The sequence below is a fragment of the Cavia porcellus genome, unplaced genomic scaffold (assembly GCF_034190915.1).
Source record: "Cavia porcellus strain 051 isolate PalLab524CR breed Dunkin Hartley unplaced genomic scaffold, mCavPor4.1 scaffold_8, whole genome shotgun sequence".
In the NCBI taxonomy this organism is placed as follows: domain Eukaryota; kingdom Metazoa; phylum Chordata; class Mammalia; order Rodentia; family Caviidae; genus Cavia; species Cavia porcellus.
This window is the reverse complement of record NW_026947491.1, coordinates 50,584,521-50,596,493: the sequence shown is the minus strand read 5'-3', so window position 1 is coordinate 50,596,493 and position 11,973 is coordinate 50,584,521. Positions and strand designations below refer to the sequence as shown.

The 11,973-nt window shown below is 56.1% G+C and overlaps 1 protein-coding gene across 1 annotated transcript in view; it reads right to left on the bottom strand.

Moving 5' to 3' along the window:
• Window positions 1-11,973, bottom strand: part of Lrp1 (LDL receptor related protein 1) — a 77,685-nt gene that overhangs the window by 11,554 nt on the left and 54,158 nt on the right. The window contains exons 43-63 of the mRNA XM_013159084.3: window positions 9,100-9,304; window positions 8,649-8,841; window positions 7,649-7,774; window positions 7,330-7,458; window positions 7,001-7,120; window positions 6,668-6,781; window positions 6,196-6,345; window positions 5,999-6,121; window positions 5,572-5,688; window positions 5,277-5,405; window positions 4,914-5,036; window positions 4,682-4,822; window positions 4,411-4,601; window positions 3,461-3,644; window positions 3,232-3,317; window positions 2,932-3,051; window positions 2,201-2,388; window positions 1,860-2,065; window positions 1,237-1,425; window positions 514-662; window positions 43-136 (exon numbers count right to left, since the gene is read on the bottom strand). Of these exons, the coding sequence (XP_013014538.2) occupies window positions 43-136; window positions 514-662; window positions 1,237-1,425; window positions 1,860-2,065; window positions 2,201-2,388; window positions 2,932-3,051; window positions 3,232-3,317; window positions 3,461-3,644; window positions 4,411-4,601; window positions 4,682-4,822; window positions 4,914-5,036; window positions 5,277-5,405; window positions 5,572-5,688; window positions 5,999-6,121; window positions 6,196-6,345; window positions 6,668-6,781; window positions 7,001-7,120; window positions 7,330-7,458; window positions 7,649-7,774; window positions 8,649-8,841; window positions 9,100-9,304 (3,077 nt within the window). The remainder of the gene's footprint in view (window positions 1-42; window positions 137-513; window positions 663-1,236; window positions 1,426-1,859; window positions 2,066-2,200; window positions 2,389-2,931; window positions 3,052-3,231; window positions 3,318-3,460; window positions 3,645-4,410; window positions 4,602-4,681; window positions 4,823-4,913; window positions 5,037-5,276; window positions 5,406-5,571; window positions 5,689-5,998; window positions 6,122-6,195; window positions 6,346-6,667; window positions 6,782-7,000; window positions 7,121-7,329; window positions 7,459-7,648; window positions 7,775-8,648; window positions 8,842-9,099; window positions 9,305-11,973) is intronic.

Sequence of the window (11,973 nt, the reverse complement as noted above, 5' to 3'; positions counted from 1 at the left end):
AGTCTCTGCTTTCTGGCCGCCACCTGCACCCTGGACACTCACGGCAGTCTGCAGGCTCATCTGAGTGATCCCCGCAGTCGTCCTCAGTGTCACACTTCCACCAGAAGGGGATGCACTTGTCGTTCTTGCACACGAACTGGAGGGCAGGTCGGGGCAAGAAGGGTTGGTGGGTCTGGGAAACTCAGAAGCTTTTCTTTGGAGGGGCTGGGATGTTTTAAAGAAGTGACAGGGTCAGGATGTTTGAGGGGAGGACAGGAGTTGGAGTACGATGAGAGCAGGAAGGCCAGGTGAGAGCGTGTCCATGTGTGGCAGGGGTATAGAGGTCAGAACTGAACTTAGGGGTGGGCGTGTCTGTGTGGTGACAGGTGTAAAAATATTGTGGGCAGAAAGAAATAGGCAATAAACATGGGGGCATTAGTGTGAGAGAAACAGATCAGAGGAGGTTGGGGTCCAAGGAGGACTAGGGGTACTGGTGAGGGACCTGGGGAACAGAGACCTAGTGGACAGCCTCACCTGACTTGCGGTGCAGTTGGATACACAGGTACGCCCGTCACCACCGAGATAGAAATTGGTAGGGCAGGCACATTTGTGACCCCCACCAGGGGACAGCAGGCACAGGTTGCTGCAGCCACCATTGTTGACCTTGCAGGGATGATTGGGCACTGCCAGAGAAAAAGAAGGTAAGGGGCAGCCAGCTGAGCCTGGCTTCAGACTCCCCAGGCCTCTGGCCTCTGGGAGCAATGGCAACACTTGCTTGGAATAGCTGCTGCCATTCAAAACTGCTGGACCTGGTCTGTCCTGGGCAGAGGTAGGGTGGACTGAAACTCTGCCTCATGGCAGGGAGCTGAAGCCTGAACAGGAGGGGACCCTCTGAAAGGCCCAGGATCAAGACAGGCCTGAAGCTTACACTCTCTGTGACTACCCTCACCATCTTGGCCTGCCTTCTGGGTCCCTCCTCTGTGTGCCATATTGCAACCCGCTCTTCTCTCAACTACTCAACTGGCATTGGGGCTCTGCTGCCATGGGACTCCAGCAAAGAACCAGGCAGTGCTGAAGCTCCAGTGAACCCAAATATACCCTGTCTACACCCTCAAGAACCTCCCAGCATGGCAAGGAGTGCACAGGCAATGCCAGAAGGAGGATGAATGGGAATTCCCGACGAGAGGGCTTATACCCCACTAGATCCCCACATCACCCTGGGGCCCCTCGTGCTACTCCTGCCACTTGCTTGCTCACCATCTGGCTGGCGCAGGGCATGGAAGACATGCAGGTCCATGGGCCGGTGCAGGGTGCTGATGAGGAGTGTCTTATTGGTGCCGGTAGTCTTGTGGGCTCGGTTAATGGACTTTGTCTCCCAGTCAGTCCAGTAGACATAGTCCTCAAACAAGGTCAGTGCAAAGATATGTGGGATGTCTTGGCTCAGCACTGTGGAGTAGGGGGGATAGGCCAGTGGTGGTTGGTGCCTTGTCCACCAAAACCCTCTAAGGTGGGCATCAGCCCCTGAGCCATATAGCTGATGTGTGGCAGACTCCTATAGCAAGTTCTTGCTCTATGGTAGTCAATTGTTCCATTCAGGAAGCAGGGTGCACAGCAGCTCCCACCCCAGGCCTCCATCCAACCTCCCTTGGGGCCATCATCCTGAGCTGCACACGGGGATGTGCTTCCTTCCTTCCCCAGAGAGGTGGACCAGTCCATGGAAACAACTGGGTACTCTGAACCCCCACAATCCCATGGGTGTCATCCTTACACATGTCCTTTGGTTTTTATGTCCACTTTTGCCCCCCAGACCTGGTCCCCTGGAACTCCAGACCCACAATCCCCAGGCCTGCTGTGCTTGGTAGTATCTGAGGCATACTAACCAACATGGCGATTGGAGCCATCCAGGCTGGCAAACTCAATGTAGTCCTCACGGGCATCAGCCCAGTAGATGCGCTCAGTGACATAATCCAGTGTCAGACCATTGGGCCAGGTGATCTTGGTGTCTACAATGACACTGCGGCTGGACCCATCCATGCCAATCCGGCCAATCAGTGAGTGGTCGCCCCAGTCTGTCCAGTACAAGTACCTGGCAAGTGGGTGGGCAGTGAGCCTGAGAGGCCCAGAGACACGTCCCACCATAAACACACAGGAAGGCTTGGCTGGGACATCTGAGGGCACCATCAGCTTTCAGGGGCTTTCCCAACCCTCCTGGTCCACATACCCATTCTGCACATCCACCACCAGAGCCCTGGGCTCTCGGAGGCCAGAGCTGACCAGCACCGTCCGATAGGCCCCATTGAGCTTAGACACTTCGATGGTGTCCCGGCCTTTGTCACACCAGTACAGGTTGCCACCCACCCAGTCCACGGCCAGCCCATCTGGATTGCTCAGGCCTGTCCGATGAAGGACCTGGAGGCAGGGTCAAGGAAGGAGTAGTGTAGGGTGAGTTGGATAGAACCCTTGGTCTCTGGAGGCCCAGCTTCTCCCACCCCCATAATAGGGCTAGAGTTCTCTCTCCTAGCCTTATTGGGAGACAGAGAATATAAAACACCAACTCCAGGCATGACACTAAAAGGTGTCAGCAGGGCATCCAGGAAAGGGGTCTCTCAATGAGCAAGACCATGCCCAAGCCCCATGGCACCTGGAGCACGGGTAGAAGGAAGGTCAGACATAAGGGAGACTTCCTGGTGGCCAGGGCAAGCTGGGGAGGACAGTGAGGGGAAGGGCAAGAAGAACCTCCCAGTTCTCATGCTCTAAGTTTGGAGGAGAGAGAAACCAGAACAAGCAGAATCATACAGTAGCTTAGCGGGAAGAGGAGAGGGAAATCACTTTGGTAGATGGAGGTGGAAAGCAGGAGACACTTTACACAGGGAGTTGTCTGTGGGGGATGTAGGGCTTGCAGATTTAGGGTTCCCAGTGTGTCCGTGGAGGAGGTGCTACCCCATGCCTCACCTGCACATTGCTCCCATTTAGGTGCATCCTTCGGATCATGCTGCCCTGGGTTGTCACATCTGTCCAGTAAATCATCTGCTCTCGATAATCAAAGTCCAAAGCGACAGCATTGTTCAGGCCCTGGGTTTAAGGAGTTGGCAGTGTAAGAAGGCTATGGCATCAGGTACACTTTTGGATGAGGGGAGGGATGACTGTGCAGTCAGGAGATAGCTGACTGTAGTGGGGATGACCGCGGGCCCATGTAGGGAGACGTACTGCGCCCGGGCAGTCTGGCAGGAGAGCGGGCCTGGGTTTTGGTACCTGCTTGAGCAGTGTGTAATTGGAACCGTCTAGGTTGAGCTTGCGCAGGTAATACCGGTTGGCAAAGATGAGAAATGGCTCCTCGTCTGGAAGCAGGGGATTTGGGTTAAGCTTCTTCATATGCTAGTAGCCTAGTCTTCCAGCCTTCCGTAAACTCTGCCATCCCAGCCCACTCTCCAGAACCCCCAGCTCCCTGGGCCATCTCACGTCCTCCAAGCGCCTGTCTCACCAGTCACAGCTTTGCAGCTGTGGGGGTCCCCACCACGGGGTGCGTAGCCCTCCACACACAGACACTTGTAGCTTCCATGAGTGTTGATGCAGCGTTGGCTGCAGGGGAAGGTGGTGCTGCACTCATCCACATCGGCACATGTCCGGCCATCATCCTTCAGCCGGAAGCCAGGGCGACAGCGGCACTGCAAGCGCAGAGAGACTCGGGCTCAGGATGTGGCAGGAGTCTGGGCCTTGCTGCTGGAGGGCTGGGGTGAGGGGCCATACTGGCCCTGACTTGCCAAGAGAGGAGGCAACACATAGGTACCAAGCCCACCCAGCCGGCCATCCAGCCTTCACGCCCTCACAAACCGCATAGTGAGGGAGGTTTCTGCACCCAGGGGCCAATGACATGGCTCCCCACTGGTGCCCTGTGAGCAGGACAGGGCTAGCATGGAAACACTTCCTTCATTTGGCTGTCCTCCTACCTCAGCAGCTGCTCTTCCTCAAGCACCTCTGCTGCTTCCCTAAACCTCCAGCCCTTCAGGGTGGGCTGCTCAGCACACTCCGCCTTGGACCTCCTCTTTTGCTACCTGCACTTACTTTCTAGGCAACTGGTTCAAGGCTCATGGATTTAAATAGCATCTGTAGGCTGTCCCTCCAGGCTGGGCCTGTGCCTTGAACTCCTGATTTGGATATCTGTTATCTGCTTGACATCCTCATTCCCTTCTCTCATAGCCCTTATCGCATCTGTCAGCAGATAATCCTGCTGGCTCTGGCCTACAGACAGATGGGGAACCTAGCAGACATGTCTGTTCACTGCTGTAGCCACAGAGCCCTGGTAGGGCAAATATTCAAAACAAACAAACAAACCACTAGATGAATGAATGGATGGATGGACGAGAGGGTAGAACAAGGAGTTCTGGCCACAGGTCTGGGGTGTGGGAACTTCCACTTGGGGGCTGGGCACACCTTGAAGCCGATCTTGAGGTCCTCACAGTCCTGGCTGCAGCCACTGAGCTTGCGACTGAGACACTCGTTGACATGGCAGCCGCGTTCATCAGAGCCATCGCCGCAGTCATCCTGGCCGTTGCAGAGCAGTGCCTCTGCCACACAGCGCCCGCTGCTGCACAGGAACTGAGAGGAGGCGTTGCACTTGTGCTCTGTGGAGGGCAGGGGTGGCAAGTCAGCGGGTGTCAGGCAAGTGAGGAAAGGGGAGACGGGAGCCATGCGTCAGGCCCACCTGGGCTGGTGCAGTGTGGGTTCCTGGGAGCCTCATCGCTCTGGTCATGGCAGTCGTTCTCACCGTCGCACTCCCACTGGCGGGAGCTCAGACAGCGCCCGTTGGCACAGCGGAACTCATTGGGGCCACAGGTTGGGTACTCTAGGGGAGGGAGGGGCAGTGAGATTGGGGGTACAGTGCCCAGGAACTGCCGAGGGCACTGCTTCTTTCCACCTTGGTCCCCGGAGCTCACCACACTCTGGGGACTCGTCAGATCCATCTGCGCAGTCACGGTCATGGTCACACACAAAGTGTTTGGGAATGCACTGGTGGTTCTGGCACATGAACTCACGGTCGTCACAGGTGCTGTTGTACACTATGGACAGAGAGGCGGAGGCTCCTCAGCCCTGCCCCTGCCAGCCACTGTCCCACCAGCCACCAACTCCCCTACCCTGGCCACCGTGTGGTCCGAGAGCATTGGAGGGGAGTCTGGATAACTGAACTAAAGCTCTGCTCCTACTGAGATCCTTCCTCTCCTTAGCCTCCCCATTTTCAAGGTGAAACTGGCCTCTTGTCACCACTGCCTACACTGGGCCTTATAACCCCTGCCACTTACAGCAGCCGGCTGAGATGCTTTCATCCGCGCCATCGGCACAGTCCTTGTCGCCATCGCAGAGCCAGCGCTCAGGGACGCACATGTGCGTGCCAGGGCAGGAGAATGAGGAGGGGCCGCAGGTCTTGCCTTCTGTGGGGGCAGGGAGCAACTGAGAAACTCAGGGGCAAGCAGAGCAGGGCCAGGCAGCTGTGATGACACATCCCACTGGTGGGGTCCCTCTGCCGGGTGTGGGTGAGGGTGGGGTACACATCCCTCCCTGGTCACCTTCCCCAGCCTGATCCTGGCTACTCCTCACCACAGTGAGCCGCCTCGTCGGAGCCATCTCCACAGTCATCACTGCCGTCACACAGCCACTGTTTGGAGATGCAGCGATGGTTTTGGCACTCAAACTGGGCCTCTGAGCAGAACTTGTCTGGGGCAGGCAAAAAATGTAGTTAGACATGGGGTGGGGGGCAGGAATGGCACTCAGTTGCAGGCAGATGCCATGCAGGGACAGGAGAGACCCACAGGGCCTGTCACTGGGGGATCAGTAGAGGCTGGCAAAATGGCCTGTTTCTGAGCTGAGGGTCTAGAGTGTGGGACAAGGCAGAAAGCCCTGGGTTCCCTTCTCCAAGGAGGGCATTTCCTGGGGGGCCCAGCCAGGGTTTTAGTACTATGGCAAAGCCTGGGCCACAAGGTGCTCTGGGCTCCTGCTCAGTCAATGGGGTACAGTGGTCACTCACTGCAGTGGGTCTCGTCCTCGCCATGCTCACAGTCGTCCTCTTTGTCACACGTCCAGCTCATGGGGATGCACCTCCCACTGGGGCAGGCAAAGTAATTGAGGGGGCACCTGGGGCGCTTCACACCTGAGGGCAAGGGAGGTATGAGGCCTCTGTCAGCCCTGGGGCCACTGCCCACAACACAGAGGCCTCTGGCTGACCTGGGCAGTCACGCTCATCACTGTAGTCTCCGCAGTCATTGGCACCATCACACACCCAGCTGGGTGCATAGCAGAGGGAGGTCCGTTCACAGGGCTGGAAGAGCACACCCTTCACTCCCAGGCGGAAGTAGCTACTGCAGTCAGTGGCACCTGGTTGAAGTGGGGAGAGGTTGGGGATGACGCCCAGTTCCCTCTAGAGCACTCTCCTGAGGCATCTCATGTGCCTTGTTGTGGTGCAGAAAACCAAAGAACGTCTTGCAGCTGAGAGGCTGCCCATGTCATCCTTCTTCTGCCCCCTCCCTGAATCCCAGGGGAGTCCAGGAACAGGAACAGAGCAGGGTGGGAGGGATGGAGGCTACCACATAGAGGCAGAGGGAGGGCCAACAGTGCATGGGGCAGGGACAGAAGACAGGAGGGGCAGGTGAGAGCACTGGAGGCCCGGGAGGCATGGGAGGCACACAGCATCACTCACTGCAGTTCATCTCATCAGAAGCGTCTTCACAGTCCACAAACTGGTTGCAGCGGCTAGAGTTCCCAATGCAGGTCCCATCCCGGCAGCGGAATTCACCTGCACCACACGCTGTTTCTAGAATGGCACCACCCAGAATCATCAGGCCATAGTCCTCTGTGGGGGCCAGGAGGCCCCTGGCCCAAATCATCTGCCCTGCCCATTTTTGGAGTACCCCAAAACAATGCCTTGGGTTTTAAGGACAAAATGTCAGTGAGGCTGAGGGCAGGTGGAGGCTCAGGTTCAAAGGAGGATGAGGTTTGAGGCTGGGCTGGGGTGCCCAAGCATCCCACTCACTGTTGCAGGGAATCTCATCTGAGCCGTCCCCACAGTCATCGGCCCCGTTGCACCACAGCATGTTGGACACGCAGCGCCCATTGCTGCACTGGCGGAAAGTCTTCTTGCAGCGGCGTGAGTCTGCAGGAGGGGGAGTGGTTATTGCAGGTCCGGGGAAGGGGCTGACTCTGGTGATTGGTGTGCCTGCCTGTATTCAGTCTCCTGCTATGAGCCAACTTCAGGAGGGTGGTTTTACCCTTCATGGGCTCCCAGACCTTCCCTACCACTCCCAGGCTGGGTCATGCGGGGCCAGGGACCTGTGGGAGGAGGGACTGGGGTGGGCTCCTTACTGCAGTAAGATGGCTTCTCGTCGGACTTGTCCTTGCAGTGGGAGACACCGTCACATGTCAGGCTGAAGTTGATGCACTCACCGTTGGCACATTCAAACTCATCCTGTGCTCGGCAAGAGGAATTCACCGCTAGGGAGGAAGGCAAGAAAGCTTCATGACCCAGGGCCCTGGCTTGGATCCCCACGTCCCTTTCTCCCATGGACTGGGGTCACTGTCAGCCTTTCCTAGGCAAAAGGCTTTGCGTCCCAGGCTGGAGAGTCTGGGGGAGGCTCTCCTGAGTGTGTTCAGGTTTCTCAGCAGCCCCTCCCTGCTTCCTCACCTCGACAGGTCATGTCCTCTTGCAGGATTCTGCCCCCTCGGCAGGAGCAGTTGACATGGCCTTGGTGAGTGAGCAGGCACAAGTCCTGGCAGCCACCATTGTTGACGCGGCAGGGAGAGAGTTCGCCTGGGCAGGGACAGTGGGAACACAGGCTGTAGACTGTTCTCTGCAGTGCACATGCCAAGGTACACCCACCCCATTCCTTGGAGCCTCCATGCAGCTGCACTAGGCACAGGGGTTCACCGTAGCAGGGAGTGGGGTGCTAGGGGCAGTGAGGCTGAGGAGGTCTGTGTTCACAAGTGAGGGGCTGTGGGCTCTGGGGTGCATCTCAGGGAGATCCCAGCATATCTCTTTCTTGAGCCGGGGTCTCACTAAGTCATTAAGTTGCCCAGGCTGGGTTCAAACCTGAGATGTTCCTCAGAGTGCAAGGATTACAGGTGTGTACAGCCTGTCAGGAAGCTTTGAGGTCTTGTGTGCAGTGGTGGGCCCAGGGTCTGCAGGCATGAGGAGCAGGTGAGAGGCTTGGGAAAGCTATGGATCTATGGGGGACAGGGTGAGAATAGGGGCCTCGGCTGGCCAGGCCCAGTATGGGGCTGTACATGTACAGGCTGAAGGTGGGTGCAGGTAGCACCTGTTATGCCTGTGTGACCAGTTCTGGGATGTATGGGAGGAATCATCAAGGCCTGTGGCTGTGGCAGGATCCAAGCATGTGGACAGCCCTCGGGAGCACAGGTCATACGAATGTGTGCACGTGTACATGCTTTGGATGAAGTAGGCCCAGATGAGTGCCAGCTTAACATATGTGCATCACAGATGTCTTGAGGGCTGTGGTACAGGAGTATTATGGAGTTCCCTGGGGGCAAACATGTGTACAGGTGTGTGCCTGTATTCTGGAGGCCCAGGACAGCAAGGTCAGGCCAGTGTGTGTGTATGTGTGTTTGTGTGTGTGCACACAGCACAGTGAGCAGGACAACAAGGCTGGTGGCAGTGCCCCACTCACAGCTATTGGTGTCATTGGCCACAGCGATGATGCCCATGGGCTGCTGGGGGATGTCCACACGCAGTAGCTTCATGTCACTGCCCACATACTTGTTGGCTCGCTGTACTGCCCGCCGTACCCAGTCAGTCCAGAAAATGTGCTCCCCATATACAGCCAGTCCAAAGGGGTGGACTGGCTCTGACTTCAGGATCACCTGGGAGACACAGTATTGTCACAGTGCTGTGCAGGCTCTTTCCCAACTTTACCACTGCAGCTGGTGGCAGGGGTGACAGGAGCCTGGGAATTGACATCAGGCCCTGATGGGTGAGGGCTGCCCAGGGCCAGGACTCCTCACCTTCTCCCTGCCCTTCCCACTGTGATACACCTCCCTTTCTGGTGCTCTATGCCTAGCAGACTGGCCAAGCCCTGACCCCAACCTCCTCGCATGTCATCTGCCACCCCACAGACTCACATAGCGGTGGGAGCCGTCATACTCGCACCGCTCAATCTTGTCCAAGGTGGCGTCAGAGAAGTAGAGCTTCTCGGCACGGTGGTCAATGGCCAGGCCATTGGGTGTGCGGATGTCCTTCTCAATGAGGGTCAGGACATTGGCACCAGACAGGGCTGCACGCATAATGCTCGGGTGCTGCTCATTCCAGTTGGTCCAGAACATTAGGCTGGGGCAAAGATGGGCACAAGGATCAGGAGTCTAAGCTAGAGTCTCCTCTGGAGGACACAAACCAGCAGTATAGAGAATGAGAACCTAGGGTCAGCCAGGGGTTCCCAGCTTCTGCTGCATGGAAACCCCAGAGCCAAGGTCAACTCTTCTGCTGTGCCCAGTAAGAGCTTGGACACTGCATGCAGTCCACTATGTGGCTGGGTCTGACTCACTGCGTGTGCATGTTGTGTGAACACACACACAGTTCGGTATCTATGAAACAACCATCTGTGTTTGCTGAGACGAGAACGTGCAAGGGAGCGAATCAGGCTCTCAGGTTCCAGTCCTGACTCCCCCTTTACCTCCAGGTGCCCTAAGGTGACTTACTTAACCCTCGTGCTTCAATGTGCTCCTCTTGAAGAGGGGATACCAACCTGCCCCACAGAAAAGTTGTGAGAATTAAGTTCATATCCATCTGAGAGGCGGTAAGTGCTATGTGAGTGTTTTCTATGAGTTTACCCTTAACTACTCTCTTCTTTCCATGTGAAGCTGGCTCTTTTACTAATCATTTGGTTGAGTGGAGAGTGTCCTAGGTCTTGGACATACATGAATCACATCCTCAAGGTCTCAGTGGCCACCTTCTCTGTAGCTAAAGGCCTTTGCACACTTGCACTTGCAGTTGAACCCCGTGTACTAGCTCTGACTCTGAAGCCTCCTCAAGGCATATGCAGTGGCCAGCCCCTGGCCACTCTGTGTGGCTCTCAGGGTGTAGTAAGCTTGGGAGAGTTGTGGGAGACATAAGCACAACACAGTGTGACAGCATGTCCTCAGATTACCTGCCCAGATGGTGAGTCCTGGGTCTTTGTTCCCTAAGATTCACACTCACTCAGGTCTGGGATGGGTAAGGAAACCACCACTTCCAACTCTCTCCAGGACCTGCTCTGGCCCTCTCCCTGCTGGCCTGTGCCCTGCTGCTCCTCTGATGCCACAGCTCATCCTCCAGCTGGTAAACTGTGTCCTTGAGCCTCTCCAGGTCTCACTGTTTGTACTCCCATCCCTTGAGGCTCTGCATCTTAGATGAACTGTTGCCTTTTTCTGTTAGGCTCATGTAGGAAAATGTCTTATCTTGTCCCCTTGCAAGCTACTGGCTGCTCCTGAGCTGCTGAGAGGTCCTGAGTACAGGACTCTCATTGTGAACACTTCGTCCTAGAGAAAGCACAGGGGTTCTTGATGTAATGGAGTCAGGATGGGAGAGTGGAGGAGGTGACATCTCCCTCCAGCTTGCACAACAGAAGACAGGTGTCCTCGGGCAGTGATTTAGAGTTCTCTTCCTTGGCTTGTGAAGGCTGGCTGGACTTGACTTTAGAGGGACTTCTGTATGCTGAGGTCCAGTCAGGTCACAGACACAGAGGAAGTGTTTTTTTTTCCTAAGGTCAACAAAGTTACATGTGTGGAAGGATGCAACTCTAGGTTCCAAGTTTGGTGTAAGTGCTCTGAAAGAAGGTGCAGTAGGAAGGCCTCTCTGGGGCAGGCAGTCTGCAGCACCAGTGTGGTGGGCTGCTAGCACCCAGGGCAACTTCAGGAGGAAGTGATGCGGGCCGAGCCTCTGCTCACCTCTTTTCCTCCATCTGGTCCACAGTGGCTCCAACAGTCCCACTCTTTCTTCTTGGGGACCCTGTGCTCTACACACTCCTCTGCTCTAGCACACTCTGGGCACTCTCAGATCTGTGCTAAGGGTCATACCCTACCCCCAGCCAGGGACAGGTTCCTGGCACAGTCCCGTGAGGCTCCTCGCTTCCTCATTGTGAGTAGAAGCTAATGTGCCCGAAGCAAGATCCTATCTCTCATTTCCTGCTGGAGCATCTCAGGTTCTCAAAGGCCATTTTCTGGGCAAAGGACAGAATCCTCTGAGCTTAGAGGAGAGGAACTCAATGGGTAAACACCATGGCCTCCCCTCTGGGATGGCAGTGGGGCCCAGCATAGTGCTCCATCCACAGATGCTCCAGGGCCACAATGGATAGGCCCTGTGGCCAGCTTCAGACAGGTGAGGTCATCAAGGGTCATGGCAGGGGAGCTTGAACTTTGTCACCAACTGTGTTCCTATATGTCAGACGGGCTGAGGTGGAAGGGGACAGAGGACACTTGTGCAGCATCAGCTGTATCAGGTAGGCTGGCTTGGGCTGGACTTGGGTCATATCAGGGTGAGGAATCTGGGCTCTGTATACTCACCGTTTCTATGTAAATGCTTTGGGATTTTGTTTGTCTCTTAGTTTCCTAGAAAAGCTTTGTGAAAACACTCTAAAGGCTGCTGAATCAGGGGAAAAAAGTTTTGCTTATATGTGGGCCAGGATTGCTATGGTGAGGGGTTGGTTCTTTAGAGGCCTACACAAAGGGGTAAGAGCTGCAGGGAAACAGAGCAGGCAGAGACTGTGGGTGGACTAGGGGGATGCACCGTGGGGTGTTTCCTGCCAAATTCTTCCCAGCATGTGCCCTAGACCGCTCTGCAACCTGACTCCAGCCTTCCCAGCCATCAGAGCCCTCCCTGTCCTCTTCTGCCTTCGGCTTTCTGTGCGCTAGGCTTTTGCCCAACACCCTTCTCCGATCCAGGTGGCTTTCTTTGTCTTTTCTACTTTCAGGGTCTGTGCCAGCTGCCGCCTCTGTGATGTTGTTTGGTCACTGTGGACAGCC